Below are 18,691 nucleotides of genomic sequence, written 5' to 3'. Positions count from 1 at the left end.
TACTGAGGGTGAGAAAATATCAATATCACTTTCTAAGGAACTGTATTAGAATTTATCACAGTATCATAAAGTTTAAACAGAGGACTTTAAGGTACTAGATCTATGATTCAAATGTACTCTTGTGCATCCCAGCTAATAGAAAGCAAACAAATCTATTTATAATAAACATGCCTTGGTAACATGCCTTCAAGAGGCCCTTGAGTTGAACCTCTAAAAAATAAATCCTGTGGCTATAATCTTATTTGATTACTTTCTTTAAACTGTGCATAAAAAATAAGGGAAAGATGCAGAGTATAAATGGATTATATAAAAAATACATTAAATACCAGATTAAAATAAATGGGTAATATGACAAACGTTAGTTGCAAAAGGAAGATGTTAAGGCACTTAAAGATTACAGTTCATTCTTTTTGAGTTCTCATCTAAACTCCAGATTCTGGAGACCATGGCAATTGCAGGTAACCGAGAAGAGAGCAAGTTCAAGATTTACTACATAAAACGTTTGGGCCCATCCCAGATCATCTCAGAGGCTAATGCCTGGCTTATATTTTCTCTGGGTGCCAGAACTCCACTCAGTCCTTTATGTGCTGGGTACAGTTTACACTGAAATTACAGCGGGTCAGGGAAAATGTTTTCCCCTTGGATTCCATCTCTCATGATGCACTATAGTCATCCCTCTTGCTGAGCTACTATGGTGCATTGTGGAAGTCCCTGATTGCAGTGCATCATGGTAGATATAATCTTGCTGGAGAACCGGATTTATAGAGGAGAATGGGGACACTCAAAATATGACTTCCATGAGACACCAACATGCTTCTAAATTGAATTGTTTTGCTTTAACTGAAACATTTTCCTGTTTCAGATATTTGGGGTTTATTTTGACAAAAATTCAAAAATTTCTGTGGAAAGCAGATAGGTCTTATGAAAAACAATTTATTGAAATAACTTTTATGGAAAATTTTTGAACAACCCTGAGAGGCAGTTTTTCTAACATCCTCCAGGATGGATATATATAAATCCTCTTACTGAACTGCAACATAGGCTCTTCTGTACACTCAACTTTGGGATGTTTAATGACTCTGCTTCTTACCACTCGAATTCAAGTAGATCACTTATGGTGCTGAGCCATTATCCCATGGTTAGTTAAAGCTTAATTTTCTTCTCTGTTTTCAGTTGCAAGTTTCCATTTTAATAAGGAATAATGAGATTGTAATTCAAAAAAGCCTGTGAAGATACCTAATGGTAATTGTGTGTGTGTGTGTGTGTGTGTTAGTCAGATTTGTGGTGCAGTTACTCATTGTTTCCTTTGCTATCTGCTGAGCTCTGAGAATGTGTAAGAAAACATTAGGGATGATGTGTGTATATCCCACTATCTTCATATACCTCGTGAATGTGAATAACAACTGTTATAGTTGTCCTAATACTCTCTACAGATGATTTTAGTGGCCAGAGGGCCCATTTTGATCATCTGCTTTGAACTGCTGTATATTACAACGCAGGGAAAAAAGGGATCCCAGATTGCTTTAGCTGTAGCTGCACCTCTCCTCAAATGGCAGTGCAAGCTCTGGAAACTTGGTGTAACTAATCCCTTGATAAGTTCAGCTACACTTAGCACAGTAGTAGCAGTGTTAGTATCAGGATACGAAGAACTATGGTGTAACATTGTGTTAGACACAACACAGAAAATGGCAGCTTGTATTTCTGATTGGTCATGCCTGGTTTTGTCCCAGTGCTTACTGCCAGTTCTAGGTTGGGAGAATTGAGGTTGTAGGGTGAGGTTTTGGAGAAATCTTCACATTTTCCCCCCTTGGTTTTCAGAGGTTTAAGTATAGGTGGATTTGATGGAAGGGTATTTATCACTGTTGGTCAACCTTAACTTGGCATGATCATAGTTTTGTGCAGTGAATAGTGTCCAATTCTGGTGCTGACACTCATATCAGCACTAGGGTTGCCAACTTTCTAATTGCTGACAACTGACCCCCACTGCCTTGCCCTTGCCCTGCCCCTACCCTGCCTCTTCCCCGAAGCTCTGCCCCCCATTCGCTCCTCTTCCACCCTCCCCGTACTGCTCACTGCCCTCCCTCATCTTCGTAGCTGGATCTTCTCCACCTCCCTGCCCCGCCCGCTGGGCTTCCTCTGCTCTGGAGCTGTAGCTTGACATGGAGCCTGCCTGCCTGCCCAAGAGATGCAGGTAGGAGGCAGCCCTTCTCTTCCTGCCCACAGTAACTAAGACTTTTGATGTCTGGTCAGTACATTTGACCGGACACAGTCAGGTCCCTTTTTCGACTGGACTTTATGGTTGAAAACTGGGCACCTGGCAACCCTAATGAGCACATTTCTTATAGACAATTATTACAGAAGGTTTATGAAGTCTTCCAAAATTCCTTCGATCTCAAAACTTAGTGGATACACCAGACTCCTTGTTGTTCTTAAGCTAGAGAAGGAAATTCTAAAATTAAAAGATTCTGATCAACCATTTATGTGTAATACTTTCAGAGAATCCAGGGCTTTCCCTACCCGACAGATTTAGAAGCCACAGTGGCTTCATAATTGCTAGGGGCCTATCAGTGTAATTTTCATAGCCCTCTTAAATGTTACTACTGGGGGAATTCTGTGCCACTGTGCAATGCAGAATTGTGTAGAAATTAATGTTGTGCACACAGAATTTCCTTTTTCCCCCCCCACAGAAAAGGCTGCAGAGATGTTGGCTGTCACTAGGGGCTGCTGGACCCGGCAGAGTCCAGCTTGCAAATAGAAGACAAGGCCTGGGGGAGGGAAGGGATCTTAGTGTTCCTGGCAGCTACAGTCCCCCACACGCCCTGAAGGAAGAAGGTGGTGGCATGCGGGAAACTCTGTGGAAACCCAGGACCCAGTGTCAGGCTGTTTATCACTCCGGATCCCTGGTCTCAGTGGGAGGGGGGATAGGGGATGTGAGTGTCTCAGCTGGGGGGGATGTGGCTGGGCTCTGGAGGGGTAGAGTGTGAGAATGTTTGGGCCGGGGGGGAGAGGGGGCCTGCAGCTGGCCTCTGAAGGGTAGCAGGTGTGAGTGTCTGGGCTAGGGGAGCATGGCTGGGCTCTGGTGGGGAGGAGGTGTGGGTATCTGGCTGCCTGGGTGCGCTCGGGCGGGGGAAAGGGGCAGAGAAACAGGAACTGGGTTGTCGTGGGGGTTTCTTTAACTCTACTACTGTGGGAATTTTTGTGTCTCTGTATTATTACAGACATACTTGCTGACAGGTATTTTGAAATGAGTTACCAAAATAATTGAAACTGCTGTGATTATATAGTGTTGTTTTGACAAATTTGCAGAATTTTATGGAATTTTAAAATATTGTGCACAGAATTTTTTATCTTTTGGCACAGAATTCCCCCAGGAGTAAAAGGTGGAGGGCCTCTTGTTTTGATGATTCCTGAGAACTGACTGATATAGAAAAATTCTGAAAACATAAATGAAAAAAGAAAATGTAGCACGTTTTGTTCTTAAGTTAATTTTGATACCTTCCAGTATTAAAATAATTGCATTGATGTAGGAGAGAGAGCTATTCAACAACAAGCTATTATGCAAACACAATAACAACCTTGTCAAAAATTTTAGTGGTTCCAGAATTTTATCACCAAACTATTTTCCTGCATTTATATTAGGATCCATTCCAGTTTTCTTGTAATGCATTTTGTGTTTGTTGGTAGGCGCTTGATAAAATGCTACTGTAACTCTTTTGGGGGTAAGGAAACAAATGTCTCCATGTTTTACATTAAGGTCTGATACAGACTATGTGAATACATCTGCATTCATGAAATGTAGATCTCTGGACCCTAGTTAAATGTTTTTATTGAGTATTTTGACAATAAAACAATTTAAATCCAGCAAGGAAATACACATCAAATTTACTAGTGTGGGTCAGATGCTGGAGGCCCATCCTAATGTTAATAGTATGCCCATGTTACTAAAACCCAGTAAATATATATTCTCCCCCCCCACCTCCTTCCTGTTTTTTGAACTTGTCCTAAAGAAGAGCAATTAATAGTGTCTTGGTATTGCATGTCTAGAGGGAGATCATCTGTTTTATGCTCTGTAATGTAAGGCATGAGGAAATGCAAGGCCCCATTGTATATTAATGGCAATGTATGTGTAATTTAGCAGACAGTGTATATATTTATATAAACTATTTTTCTAATACAATGTACATATTTGCTGGAAACCAACATGTACATATGATAGAAATTCATGGCTCAAGCACAATGTCTTGGCTTGGGGCTCAGGTGGTTGTTACGTCTGTTTTTTAGTGTATAGTTAACATTAGCAGTCAACCTTATAATGATGTGACACACACTATCCCCAAGTATAGTGGCTGCCTACTCCTAGCAATAGGAAGGTTGATTTAATCAGTGTAACAGCCTAGTTTATGTGACGTTCATTGGAGTGAAGAAGAAAGACAACTGTGATCCATTTTCCCCTTCTAATTAAAATTATTTTTCAAGTATTTAACAAAAACCTCTTGTTTCCATGCCTGAATTTGGTTCAAGTTTCTAAGTAACTTTATTTAGAAACTGAATTCTTTAAAGTTATTAAGGGAATAATTTCAGTGTGTAGTTATAGTACTGTCAACATAAGATGTGATTAAATAAATTGAATGTTGAAGACTTTCAACTTACAGTTAACACCAGGTAATTAAAAGTAAGCGCTGCTGTGGGAGTGCATTATATATCAGCTGCACTCTTTACCTCATTAGTTGGGTTTTTGCATGTCTATGGAGCTAACTTGCAATTAAAAATGCCTTAAACGTATGCTTAACAAGGTCTTTTAGGTATTTGGAATAAAGTATTACAATTTAATTGAAATTGGTGGATCATAAATAGATTGCTTGGTAACGTACAAGATAAATCTCCATGCCTAACTTGACATTTTACATGTTTTCTTCTTCTTTTATGTTTATTGTTGAATGTAATGCCTGAAATTTAGCTTATGTAAAGACTGGTGACACTGTCTTCAGGTCTAAGAATCTTCTGATTTGTTTTAATAAGTATATCTTTAAGTTCAGATATCTCCATAGATTTATTTCCATATAAGATGCATTTGAAATGTAATGAAGACATTAATGTTTGTACTATATATTAGCATTTCAGGATGGGTTTAGTTATTTTTATACTATAGATTTCTCCATTGAGAAGTCTTCCAGTATTGTAAAACAGAATTAAAGGACACTATCACATCTAGACAGTTTTCAAGGTGGATATTGTCAGATCTCAGTATCTTTCATTTTGAGTACTGTATACTGACATCCCAGCCCCTTTCTACCTTTGTGTTCAGCTATGTTAGATCATTAAAGCATGGTGTTGCTCTTAAAGCAGTACTCAATATGAGTAATACCAAAGGCAAAAACTGCTTTTACTGGAACTGGGATAGATCTCAAAGTAACCCACCCTAGTAGTTGTATATATCCATACAGTTTTAGCTGACCATGTTTCTAGGAGATTGAAATGAACGTTAAAGCCTTGCTATAAACAATTGGAAGGAAGAGAGGGAGAACATGGATAAAGTGTCAGTGCGTATCTTTAGATAGGCTGGCAAAAGAGGTGACTAAAGAGAATGTGGAAGGAAGTGTTGAACTTGATAGCTAACATGGTTTGCAGAAAACAGAATTCTGTATGTATTGTATTTCTTGCCTTTCAAAGAAGGACCACTGTATGTAAACACTTTTTTTTTTAAAGAGAATGATTTACTATCTTTATGTATTTCTCCATGTAGGAGTGTCGTCGTAGCTCCAAAGAAATCAACAATTTCCCCTTCTACAGCTACCATGAGTGTACCCACAAATGCTGTCAGCGTGGTTTCTTCATTAGATTCAGCGCAGGCCCCAGACCTGACAGGAGAATCTCCTGGTGAGTAAGGGTGAATGGAAGACCGCTTAATAGAAAAAAAAAAAAACAGAAAAATATAATAAAGTGGAATCATCTGTATTGATATTCCCTATCAAGGGGGGGAGACGCTTTCAAAATTTTAACCATCAAAACATTGCGGAATATTAACAATTACTGATTTTTATTTTCGGTTGGAAAACTTATCTGAATCTATATTAGAAAAAAGCTTTTTTTGTAGTTGCTTTTTCCCCCTAACTGGGTGTATGATTTAATATAGAACTTTTTATACCAGATCAGACCGAGGAAACTCTGAGGCCCTGGATCCTGCAAGCTGTTCTGCATATGTCTGCTGATGCACACATGCGACAGCTTGCAGGGTTGGGAGCATGTGCTTGATATCCTATCTCTAACTATGGCCAGTACCAGATACTTCAGAAAAAGGTAAAATACTTGGATGTTAAATCTGGCCAATCATGCAGTGGTGTTACTTGGGTTTCTGACCATGAGAATTCCTTTCTGACCCTCACCAGTGATCAGCTTACACCTTAAAGCACAAGGTTTGACTACTCATATGATTCTTAGCTTGCATGCCATAGCTGGAAATGCTTATAAAGCTAACCTCCTTTTAAACAAAAGAATCCTGCTAAAGTATTTTTATTGACCACCAGTAATGTTGATTTGCATAAGCTTACTATGTATAGTAATTTCTTTTGTTCTAAGTTTCCTGCTGTTATTTTCATTTTGTTCATTTTTGTCTCATTATAGGGCAGAGCAAATATAAGAATTTGGTTGCTTTTAACAATACTTCCCATAATTCCAAAAAAAGATGAGAATATTATTAATAAGCAGAAGTAATACAATAGGAAGTAATTGTAATTAGCGTAGGGATATGTTGCAGTTCTTCTACTAATAGGTAATGTTTTTTCTTGAGGGTACTTTTATTTTTAAAAGCCTTCCTCCACTTAAGTATGATCTTGAAACTTGAATATTGCAATGTAGAATATTTATGCTAACAGAAAGTAGGTCTGAATATGTTCCCTACAAAGGCAACAAAGTTTTTTATCCTGACACATTTGCAGTCATGAAATCTGAGTAATTGCTGTGGTACTTTTCACTGAGGACAGACTTGGTATAGGTTGTTCTTAAACACACAGTCATGTGGTACTTTGAGTCCTGAGGCTCTCCTTTCTTTCTGTACAACAGGTCTAACGCTCCGATATAATGCGTAAGACCTGCTCTTTCTGGTCAGCCATTAGTCCCAAGGCTGTGTGTGTTCTCACAAGTATCTGTGCCCAGCAAAACCACCACATTGCATGCTAAAGCTTTGAACTGAATTGAAGCTCTATGTCAGGGAAGCTTCCATCCGTGCCTGTTAACCTGGCATTTCTTTGTACTAGTTGTTGCTAATGATGTATCAGAAACAAGAAGACCTAGAAACAAGTACAGTCCCCTTCCCAGGTGCCCTAGTGGGCACATTTATTGTCATCTTTGTTCTCTCCAGCTCTCTGCAAAAGTACTTGTGGGAGTCGTGCAGATTTAATTGCAACCGTGCTACATGAAAGGAAATGCTTTTGTGATCCAATACTTTCTTACTGCTTGATACAGAAAGGAAAATTGAGTTCATCACTCAAATTTGCAGGAGGTAGTAGTCTACTAGTCTAGGAGGCAGGTCTAGACTAGGAAAATAGGCTGGGTTTTAAAAACATGTCACAGTTCAAGAGGGAGCCTAGGGTTGACCAGGAGCAAGTAGCATATTTTTGAAGGCTTTACACTCTGTATATAATAAAAGCACATTAGGTAAAATCTGTTAGCCAATGTGGTAAATCACACCCTATTTTCCTCATTTCGATAGGGCCTAGATTATTGAGAAATTGCTGCAATGATTTAAATCACTTTGACTAGGAGCACATCAATGGAATTTAGCTTGCAGGTTCTCTAAATGGTATATACTTTTTTTTTTTTTTTGTAGAAATGATTTTGGAATATGTTGAATGCTGCTGTACTGTAAAATGTATAAGAAATCCAGACAACGAACAATAATGATGTAACCGTGTACCAGTATAACCTCCAGAACGTCTGGAAGTGTTGGCAAAAACTGAGACTTCTAATCTAAATCGATATGCATAAAAAGAAACAAAGTAGGATTAAAAACCCAGACTTGTTTGGACTGGCAATCTAATTCATTAAAAGGAAAAACTTAAGGGATACATGAAATCATGCCTAAAACTGATTAAAACATGACTATTGATTGGAAATTATTTTTAATAAAAATAAAGATTAAATGGGAACACTAGTTCCCACTGATATAAAATATTTAAAGTCTAAGTAATTTGTGTTAGTGTTGATTATGTAAATTGCCTACACTTCAATTTTAAATACTCTTGTATGAGGGCTTTAATCTTGTGGTATGAGAGAAAAAAAGTGGCCAAAAATGAGTAATAGTTATATCTACTATTATTAAAAAAAAAAGACTGAAATAAAAAAATTGTGATATGACCTCAGAAGACAAACATCAATTTGCTTATCTCCACTTAATTTTTTAGGCCCCATTTAGCGTAGAAGAGAGTTAGTAGCTGAGAAAAAGGGTTTGGCCTTACATTAATTTCAGACCGTTTACTTGGCTATTAAGAAAAAAGCACATTAAATCCATTTTAAAAAAAAAACTCAACAACTTTCAGACTAGATGTCTATTTAGTGAATATAAATTGCAGTGTTACCACATTTTACATTAGGGCTATATATAGTATTTTAATTTCTTCATGTCATTTTATTTAAAAATAACCTCTAACAAATAATTGCTCTTGCCTGATTAACTAGGCTTTTCTAAGAAAACAGATTGAGCAACAGACACATTCCACTTAGGATAGTCACAATCTTAATATCTTGTGTTTAGTCACTTTGTTGCATAGTGGTCATTAATCACTGTTCCTCAGGACTCTTAGTCTCAATTTATTGGTGCTGGTGCGCACACCTGAGGCTGTCAACAGATTTCTTTGATGTGATATGGCTGCTGGAAAAGGCTCAGAAATTCTTCTGAGAGATAGAGACCAAGGACATGATCCTGAAAAAGCTGCATGTAACTGCACACTGTGAGGAATTCCTTTTGACTTCAGAGGGACCACCAGTAGCATGTAAAGTTCATCAGGTGCTTACATCTTTGCTGGACTAGGCCCTGCTGTACGGTTTAAAATCGTGTGAAGTAATTTTGAACTCATGATTGCTACAAAAAATATAAAGCGGGTGAGCAAACTTTTTGGCCCGAGGGCCACATCTGGGTATAGAAATTGTATGGCGGGCCATGAACGCTCATGAAATTGGGGTTGGGGTGTGTGAGGGCTTTGGCTAGGGGTGCAGGCTCTGGGGTGGGGCTGAGGATGAGGGGTTTGGAGTACAGGAGGGTGCTCCAGGCTGGGATCAGGGGGCTCAGAGGGTGGGAGGGGGATCAGGGCTGGGGCATGTGGGGTGGCTCAGGTGTGCAGGCTCTGGGTGGCGCTTACCTCAGGCAGCTCCTGGAAGCAGCAGCATGTCCCTCCTCCAGCTCCTACGCGTAGGGGAAGCCAGGCGGCTCTGCTGTGCGCTGCCCCGTCCATAGGCACCACCCCTGCAGCTCCCATTGGCTGCGGTTCCCGGCAAATGGGAGCAGTGGGGGCGATGCTTGGGGCAGGGACAGCAAGTGTAGGAGCCGGAGGAGGGACGTGCCGCTGCTTCCGGGAGTCGAGTGGACCGGTCCCTACACTGCTCCCCGGCTGGAGCAACAGAGCGGGGCAAGCCGCAGACCCAGCTCCCCAGCAGGAGCTCGAGGCCCAGATTCAAACGGCTGGTGGGCCGGATGCGGCCCATGGGCCATAGTTTGCCCACCCCTGTTATAAAGTAATATAGTAAGAAACCAGAAAGACTTACTGAAAACACTTCTGGAAGGAGGAAATGCCTGGAGCAGTACTGGAGAGTTCTTGGGTGGGAAAGTGGTAAAAAATTATAAGATAATTGATCTAGGTGGAGTTGAAGAATATGATCTAGGAAGCTAGTCATTAGTTGATACAGCTAGTTGTTTTGTCATGGTAGGTGAGACTAGTCAAAGGCAGCAAAGCTATTTTTGTGTATTCTAATGGGATATTTGTGTTGTGTTTGTGGGGCACTTAGTCTTCCTTGTAAATGTTTTTTAGTTATTATGTGTTGATGTAAATTTCACTGACACTTTTTTTGGCGCTAAAACTTGCATTTCCTGCCCTGTTTTCTGTGGATGATCCTGTCTTTGTGGTACTGCACCCACAGTACTTGTTACCAATTTTTCACTGTAGGGCATGCAGTGTTGAGACTTTTAGCTTCTTTTTAGTGCTATCCAGTTCCATATTCTTTTTTTCAAGCATTATTTTTAAGGATGCTGTATAGGTTAAAGGAACTGACTACATTGGCAAATGTTATTTATCTGAAGTGGTAGTCACACATTTTCCCCTGCTGTCATTCACTCATGCATGCAATTCTCCTCAAACTTCTCCACCCACAGCCCTGCCTGTGGCTTCCATTGGGTCTTGTCCCCTCAACTGCATTCTCACCTTACTTTGCCTCTCAGTGTAGAAACAGTGGGGAAGGGTAGGCATTCAGCACTATAGTTTACAACCCTGAGTAGTAGCATCTTCCATCCCAGGAAGCAACCACAGTGTGAAGGGGACAGGACCAGAGAAGGCACTGAGGTGTGGAGACTGGTGAAGAGACTAGGTTGGAAAGAGGGAAAGGGAGGAAAGATTGCAGTGACAAATGGGATGGTCTTGTGGCTAATGCACAAACCAGGAGTCTGGGCTTCAGGATTCCATTTTCAGGTATGAGAAAATAATCACTTTGTGCCTCAGTTTACCTAGCTCTAAAATGGGAATGATGCTGACCTACTTCACTTGTAGGTGAAAGCACCTTAAGGTCTTAAGATGAAAGCATTGACTAAGGGCTTGTCTACACTTATGGTACTGCAATGGTGCAGCTGTGCCACTGTAGTGCTTTGTGAAGAGGTTTTATGCCAACAGGAGAGCTTTTCCCATCAGCATAGGTACTCCACCTCCCTGAGAAGTAGAAGCTATGTTGCCAGAAGAAGCCCTCCTGTCAACATAATGCTGTCTACATCGGGGGTTAAGTAGGTATAACTACGTTTCTCGGGGGCGTGGATTTTCCACACCCCTGAGCGACATAGTTACATTGCCATAAGTTTGAAGTGTAGACCAGGGCTAAGTATTGGAAACAAATAGAACCAGAAACAGTTTTGCTCACTTTACATTGACATCAGTGTAAAAGTCACTCAAGGAGCTACTTGGAGTGTGGCAGCTAAGCTGAGGAGTCATAATCGCAACAGTGGCTGAAGATTAATAACAGAGTAAATAATGTCAGTTTGTTTTACTTCATCTTTCGCTGACCGTTATTTTCATAGAAACATCCCCAATAGAAAGTGTTTAAACATATTAATTGGGTCAAAAACCATTCTTAAAAGCAGTTCACATCAGAGTGCACCATTCTCGTGAAATTTGTTTTGGCTTAGGATACAGAAGATATGTTTATGTAACAGATCCTTCTAGCTTGTAAAACCTTTCATTATAGTTTCTTTGTATTCATAGGAAGTTTATTTTTTGCACTGGCTCGTTAGTTTACTAGATAGTGATTTAAAATGTTTTGTCTGTTGGGCAAAATTAAGCAGATCTATTCATTCAATTGGCCTCTTCCTATTTCTACCCCTGTCCCGCATCTCACTAAATACTGTACAGCATGCAGTGTGTATGTATTGCTTTTTGTGTATATACAACACAAGCATATAAGGAGTTTTGGTGAAGGAGTTTCTTCAATAACACTATTGCTAGAGACATTATTTGTTTAGACCCTTGGGGACCCTGAATAAACAATAAGCTTTCACTAGAAGGGTGTTAGACAGATGATCTATTTGCATTTTCTTTTATGTTCTTGCAAATGTCTGTAAAACTGTCAGTTTGAAGGAGCCAGTTTATCAGTGAAAGGATAAGGAAGAGATAAGGCAGTTTGGTTCCACATGTTTGAAGTAGCTACTGCACTTACCCACATGTGTGCTGTAGATGAAATCATACTTCTAAAATGCTTCATTTTTGGCTAATTGCACTAAAAGCCATTTTAAAAAAACTGAAAGCCCAATTTGCTTATAAAATTAATAAATTTATCCAAAAAACTTACATGACACAATCATTTGGTGGGAAAAACCACTGTGCACATTCATTTACATCTCTCACAAATGGAAATCTGCTCTGACAAATCTAAGCTAGTTCTTATTATGAAACATGTCTGAATTTGGAGTGTGGTCTCTTAAAGATGGAGAAGCTTAGGCCAGACATACCATTACATGGTTAAAATAGATTTTCAGTTTTTACAGTGGCCTACCCTACACTATCTCTCAAGCATAAATTGCTTAGTGCTGTTTCCCCATTTTAGGCTGCATTTTAACTTCAATAATGATTTTAGTAATTTAAGAATGTATGCAGTATATAGTACAGGTTTCGCTAGTCCATTTAGCCTGTCTCTATAGTGCACAATTAGTTTTAGTTACTACAGGGAAAAACAGCAATTGTGTCATGAGTAATGGCCTTTCTTCATCCATCAACATTTATACTAATGCTAGTGCATGGCAGTATAAAATAGTGAAAGTTAACCAGAACCAAGGGTAGCCTCATGGTATTTTAGTACACCATTTCACTAACCTGAAAGACAATTCTTTGGTTTCTTCCATGTTTTCCTCAGAGATTTTTCATTTTGGCTAAAAATAATATTGGAATGTCTCCTATCTCTCATGTTTTTAACATGCATCCCACCTTAGTATTAAATTATATAAGCCCTTAACTGGGTGCTGCTGTGATACTTGAAACCATCACATCTTTGATAGTAAGGTTTTAATGTTATCATCTGAGTCATAATAGCACCTTGTATTTGTGGCAACCTTCTAACAATGACCTCTTTATCATAGATTTTAAATATATTCTGAGGGCTTGTCTGAAGGGAATTTTTTCACTTCAAGGTCCCAGAAACACAGACAAGGTTTTCATCTCGAGGCCAAAAGACCAAATGCATTTTGTATGTCGAGAATACTTTCTATATGCGTGAATCTTACATTTTGAGTTCTTGTGTTCAGCCTAGCATCATAGAGTGGCAAGATTTGGGCATGCTACAGAGAAGGCGTATTCAATCTTGGAGGTGTGAGTAGGAAGGGAGCACTTACGAACTGGTTGAGAGTTTTCTCCATAAGTACTTGGATGGCTATTGCTGGGCTCCAAGGGGAAAATGCAAAGATGGACTGCTTTTCCTGGAAAGGCAAAAAGTTAAGAGGTATTTTATTCTAAAGGATATAATGAAACTGATCAGACGGTCTTTTTTAATCCTGCCACATATTCCAAGAACAGGGGTCATTCAATAAAAGAAAAACCAGTAGATATATAGTCCTTTACAGAGCATTTGAGTCTATCTCTGGAATTCAGTGTCACAAGAAGTTCATCACTGTCTGTGTGTTGCTTCTCTATACAGAAGGTTGTATCTAACAGTTTAGTCTCTTAATTCTTACCCACAGCATCTGACTGATCTTTTTTGTACTTAATGTCTTTTAATTTCTTTTTGAATATGTTAAAAGTAATAGTGTTCAAAGAAACTGGATTTTAAAAAAGATAATTATATGGTTATGAGCTACTACTTATTCACAAAATAATTTTAAGAAGTGTTTATGTTAAAGACAGGTTTCAGTAAAATCCAGCTAACATCCAAAAACATTACTTTTAAAAACAATTCTTAACAACCCCTGCCCCCCAGCTTATAGTGGCTGGAAATGAGCAGTTAAGGGATCCAGCATGTTCTTGCTGTCATATAAACCTTCATCACTCACTTCCACATCACCCAATTTATGCTGCCCACCCAACTTTCACTCTGTCCTTAAAAATTTTCAAAATTATGCACAAAAGTGCAAATAATAAATTACACATTATAGTTAAAGATTAAATGAATTTCAACCATAAAATTTTGCTCACAAAAAATAGAAGCCCATGTTTGAAAATTAGGCCCTAAATTGGAACTTTTTTTTTTTTTAAATCACATACTGGTGTTGGTTCTGCCGCGTTTAAGAACAGTTCCTTCAGACTTGTACTGTCAGTATCTGTGCTCACAGAACCTGCTCTTTAGGATTTCCATTTTGCATCTGAAGGCAGCATCAACTTTGCTATGTTGAGCCTGATGATATTGAACTGTTGGGTATGTCTGCACTGCTGTTAAACACCTATGGCTGGCTCATATCAGCTGACTTGGGCTCATGGAGATTGGGCTACAGGACTGTTTAATTCAGTGTAGAAGGACAGGCCTGTGCTGGAGCCTGGTCTCTGGGACTCTCTGAGGGTTTACACCACAGTTAAACAGCTCCATGAGCCTGAGTCAGCTGACATGGGCCAGCTGCAGGTGTTTAATTGCCATGTAGACATAGCCTTTGTGCTGAAATCTGATTTTGTCCCTTAGTTTTTTTTCAGTGTTGCTTTCAGAATGATCACAGTTGGCCCTCTGATTACCTTCCCTATCTTCCCTTTAGTGAACTGGACCTATTACTTACTTTTTGTGTTTTGTATTTTAACAGGACGGTGTTTTATGTTTTTGAGTATAGGTAGGGCTGGTAGCCCTGCCTATTATTAAGGTTGCTTGATGCTTCCTTTTATAAGACCCATTTTCAGCTGCATTTGTCCAATTTGGGCTGAAATTTTCTATGCTGGGCATGAGCATCAGGCAATTTTTTTGAGAAGCTACCAAAAGCAGGATGCTAGACTAAATATGGTAAATTAGATCTGTTGTTATATCTCCTATGTTCTTTAACTGTAAGGAAGGTGGCTTTAGTATTATACATTGAGCTGACAGAGAACTTTAAGGGGGAAAATTAGCGAGATTCTCAGTTCAAGGTGCTCAGAGAGGGTGGGAGAGCTCTTTAGCAATGAAAAGAAAAAGTATATGATATACTTAAAACTCTCCTATTTGACTTTACATGAAGATTTATGTATATATGAAAATTAGGTAAGATACCAGGACTTAATGAAGTGGGCACTCTAAATAATACTTACCATTTTACTTTTTTCAAACTTTCACAAGCATTCATAGATTATAAGAGAAATGGTCATCTAGTTGTATCTCCTGTGTAACCTGGCCATAGGAATCCTCCAAATTATTTCATGTTTGAACTATAGAATTATTAAAGAATGATTGTTGAAACACACCTATGAAGTAGGAATGTACATTGGTGGTATTCCTTTTTTACAGACAAGAAAACAAAGATGCAAAGAGGTGAAGTGATTTGCCCAAGTAGGGCCAGTTAGGGGAAGGCGAGCAGGGCAGATGTCATGGGTGTCAACTTCAGGGGTGTTTGTGCCCACATTGCTGTGTCATTCCTCCCTACACCCCCTGCTGCTGCCACCTCCGCCTCTGTAAAATTCCTAGGGCCAGCCCTGGCCCCAAGGTCACGCATGTTTGCAAGTAATTGGTATGCTAGGGTTCAAACTTGAGTGTTTGATTTCTTTTCCTATGGTCTATCCTTCTTGCCCATGCTTCCCATCTGATGAGTTCTCTCTAACTCTCTTTCGTAGGCAGTGGATCATCTAATTCAAAATTGCCACCTGTGCCTACAGTTTCTTCTGTGCCAGAGGATTCTGCTTCAAATATGAGGTAACTACTTTAATTGAATGTTTAGATAACGTTGCTGCTTCTTACTTTTTTGATGATGTAATTTCTTGATATGTTCCTATAAACTATTTACTAAGACATGGTTAATAATTTAAGGCCTGATTCAGTGAACTTGGAAACTGTTGAACTTGGGAATCTTTCCATTGATTTCAATGGGTACTGTATCATGTCCTTAAACAGACTATATTAAAATGTAATTTTGTGAAAAGGCATTGGTTGGGAGCTGATTCCTGTTAATAAATTTTGTATAATGAAAATGATATCATGTCAAAAATAATTCCTCTTCCTATCGAAATTTGACTTCTTTCCTTGTTCTCTCATTAATCTTACACATCTTCTAATTAGCATTACAGAGAGGCTTGAACATGCTTTGGAAAAGGCTGCCCCTCTTCTGAGAGAGATTTTTGTGGATTTTGCTCCCTTTCTTTCTCGCACTCTTTTGGGTAGCCATGGGCAGGAGCTGCTGATAGAAGGTACAAGTAAGTTTCCATTTTTAATTTTTTTTGCCAAACATGAAGGCTCTAAAGAAAACTCGACTAATTTAAACTGTTAAAATAACCTAGTTTTACAAACTAAACCTCTTCACAATTCAAAACTTAATTTTAAACTGTAGCTACATGCAGTTTTTGTCTATTTATATGTTAGGTCTTATTTTATTTGTATTTCAGCTTGGTGGAAATATTGAAGCAATATGCAGACTGCTATATGGCGTGTCTGCTCTGAAATGCTCCCCCTGCTGAGTTAGTGTGGTGGCGTGTGTACTCTCTGCCTCAGATTTCCTTCTCAGGAAGCCAGTATCTCCACTTCAGGCACTCTTGATGCTTAACTCAATAAAACCCTCTTTGACGCTGATTTATTATAAAAACTCATACAAAAGGGGCCATAACAAAAAAGTCCCAAATACTCAAGTTATCTCTGGCTTTCAGGGTTCCCCTGAAGTCTATTCTTTGAACTCGATTCCCATTCCCCCTGGGGTTATCTCTGAATCTGTGTCTTCTCCTTTTGACAGGAGCCAGCTCTTCTACTGGAGCTGGGTTGCAACTCAGCCCGCTGTAGGTCTTAGCTAGCTTCTTGCTCAGTTGGCCCCACCTAGTCCTCAGAGGGTTTGGCAGGCTTCTCCTTCCATTGTCTATCCTGCCATGAGGGGTGATGTAGCATTTATGTTGGTCTGCTTCTCCCAGCTCATCCCCAGTTGGTTCAGTGTGAGGGAAGCATTGCCTTATCCTCTTTGCACAGGTGCTCTCACGTTCCCACTTACTCTTCCTGCCCTCCATATTCCCCTGGAAATCACAAAAAGACTTCCCCTCCAACCCACCATGTTCTCCTGCACTGCATGCTCACCTGCTTTTCACAGTGCCCCTCTCATCAAGGATCTACAGCCTATCCTGAAGGACGATCCATCACTCTCACAGATCTTGGGAGACAGGCCAGTCCTTGCTTACAGACAGCCCCCAAACTTAAAGCAAATACTCACCAGCAACCACACACCAAAACACTAACCCAGGAACCTATCCTTGCAACAAAGCCCGTTGCCAATTCAGGGGATAGTATCATAGGACCTAATCACATCAGCCACACTATCAGAGGCTCGTTCACCTGCACATCTACCAATGTGATATATGCCATCATGTGCCAGCATTGCCCCTCTGCCATGTACATTGGCCAAACCGGACAGTCTCTATGTAAAAGAATAAATGGACTAATTTTTAATTAATGGAGATATCCCATCTCCTAGAACTGGAAGGGACCTTGAAAGGTCATCGAGTCCAACCCCCTGCCTTCACTAGCAGGACCAAGTACTGATTTTGCCCCAGATCCCCAATTGGCCCCCTCAAGGATTGAACTCTCAACCCTGGGTTTAGCAGGCCAATGCTCAAACCATTAAGCTATCCCTCCCCCCACAAATCAGGCATCAAGAATGATAACATTCAAAAAACCAGTTGGAGAATACTTCGATTTCCCTAATCACTCGATTACAAACCTAAAAGTCGCAATATTACAACAAAAAAACTACAAAAACAGACTCCGAGAGACTGCTGAATTGGAATTAATTTGCAACTTGGACACCATTAGATTAGGCTTGAATAAAGACTGGGAATGGATGGGTCATTACACAAAATAAAACTATTTCTCCATGTTTATTCCCCCTCCCCCCACGGTTCCTCACTCATTCTTGTCAACTGCTGGAAATGGGCCATTTTGATTACCACTACAGAAAGTTTTTTTTTTTCCCTCTCCTGCTGGTAATTGCTCATTTGTTAGTCTCTACGGTGCCACAAGTACTCCTGTTCTGTTCCTTTTGCGGATACAGACTAACACGGCTGCTACTCTGAAACCTGACAAGATAGGGAGTGAATTAGCTGTGGTTTTCTTATTCCTGGAGAGAGAGGGTCTATGGCTGTTGGAAGTTAGATAAGAAGGAATGGGTCTCAGAGAGCAGCCTGAGGCCTCAGTTGTATTGGGAACACTGGATACCTGTAGTCATTTAAAAAAAAAAAAGGCATTTCTTGAGCTTCTTCAAAGATTTTGTGCTTGGGTCTGGTGATAAACTTTCAGTTCTGAAGTATAACCGCAAACACATGATCCTTAATCTCAAATATCTTCATAAGAACTACCTATTGTATCAGATCTAGATAATTTGCCCCTACCAGTTTTTGTTGTATATGTGTACTTAGATAGACAGACAGATCTGACTACCACAAATTAATTTCACACATTTCCCATTGAGCCTTATTACACAATACAGAGCTACAGGTTGAACCTCTCTAGTCCAGCACTCTCTGGGCCGACAACATCTGTGGTCTGGCATGATTTTATTTTATGTTTTTTATGCTTTATCTACTTATTTTCTTGTGTCAATACAGTAAAATTGTGTAACAACACTGAGGCTACATCTACACTACAGGGGGGAGTCAATTTAAGATACGCAAATTCAGCTACGTGAATAGCGTAGCTGATTTCGACGTATCGCAGCCGACTTACCCTGCTGTGAGGACGGCGGCAAAATCAACCTCTGTGGCTTCCTGTCGATGGCCCTTACTCCCACCTCCGCTGGTGGAGTAAGAGCGTCGATTCGGGGATCGATTGTCGCGTCCCGATGGGACGCGATAAATCCATCCCCGAGAGGTCGATTTCTACC

At 39.8% G+C, this 18,691-nt stretch overlaps 1 protein-coding gene across 8 annotated transcripts in view; it reads left to right on the top strand.

Moving 5' to 3' along the window:
* Positions 1-18,691, top strand: part of LRBA (LPS responsive beige-like anchor protein) — a 551,104-nt gene that overhangs the window by 133,931 nt on the left and 398,482 nt on the right. For 6 of the 8 annotated variants that reach the window (XM_065597798.1, XM_065597796.1, XM_065597795.1 and 3 more), the window contains exons 31-33: positions 5,744-5,877; positions 15,456-15,534; positions 15,898-16,031. In XM_065597798.1, the coding sequence (XP_065453870.1) occupies positions 5,744-5,877; positions 15,456-15,534; positions 15,898-16,031 (347 nt within the window). The remainder of the gene's footprint in view (positions 1-5,743; positions 5,878-15,455; positions 15,535-15,897; positions 16,032-18,691) is intronic. The other 2 variants (XM_065597797.1, XM_065597794.1) reach the window with 1 other exon arrangement.

This window comes from Chrysemys picta, chromosome 5, assembly GCF_011386835.1.
Source record: "Chrysemys picta bellii isolate R12L10 chromosome 5, ASM1138683v2, whole genome shotgun sequence".
Lineage (NCBI taxonomy): Eukaryota > Metazoa > Chordata > Testudines > Emydidae > Chrysemys > Chrysemys picta.
This window is presented reverse-complemented; position numbering and strand designations above follow the sequence as displayed.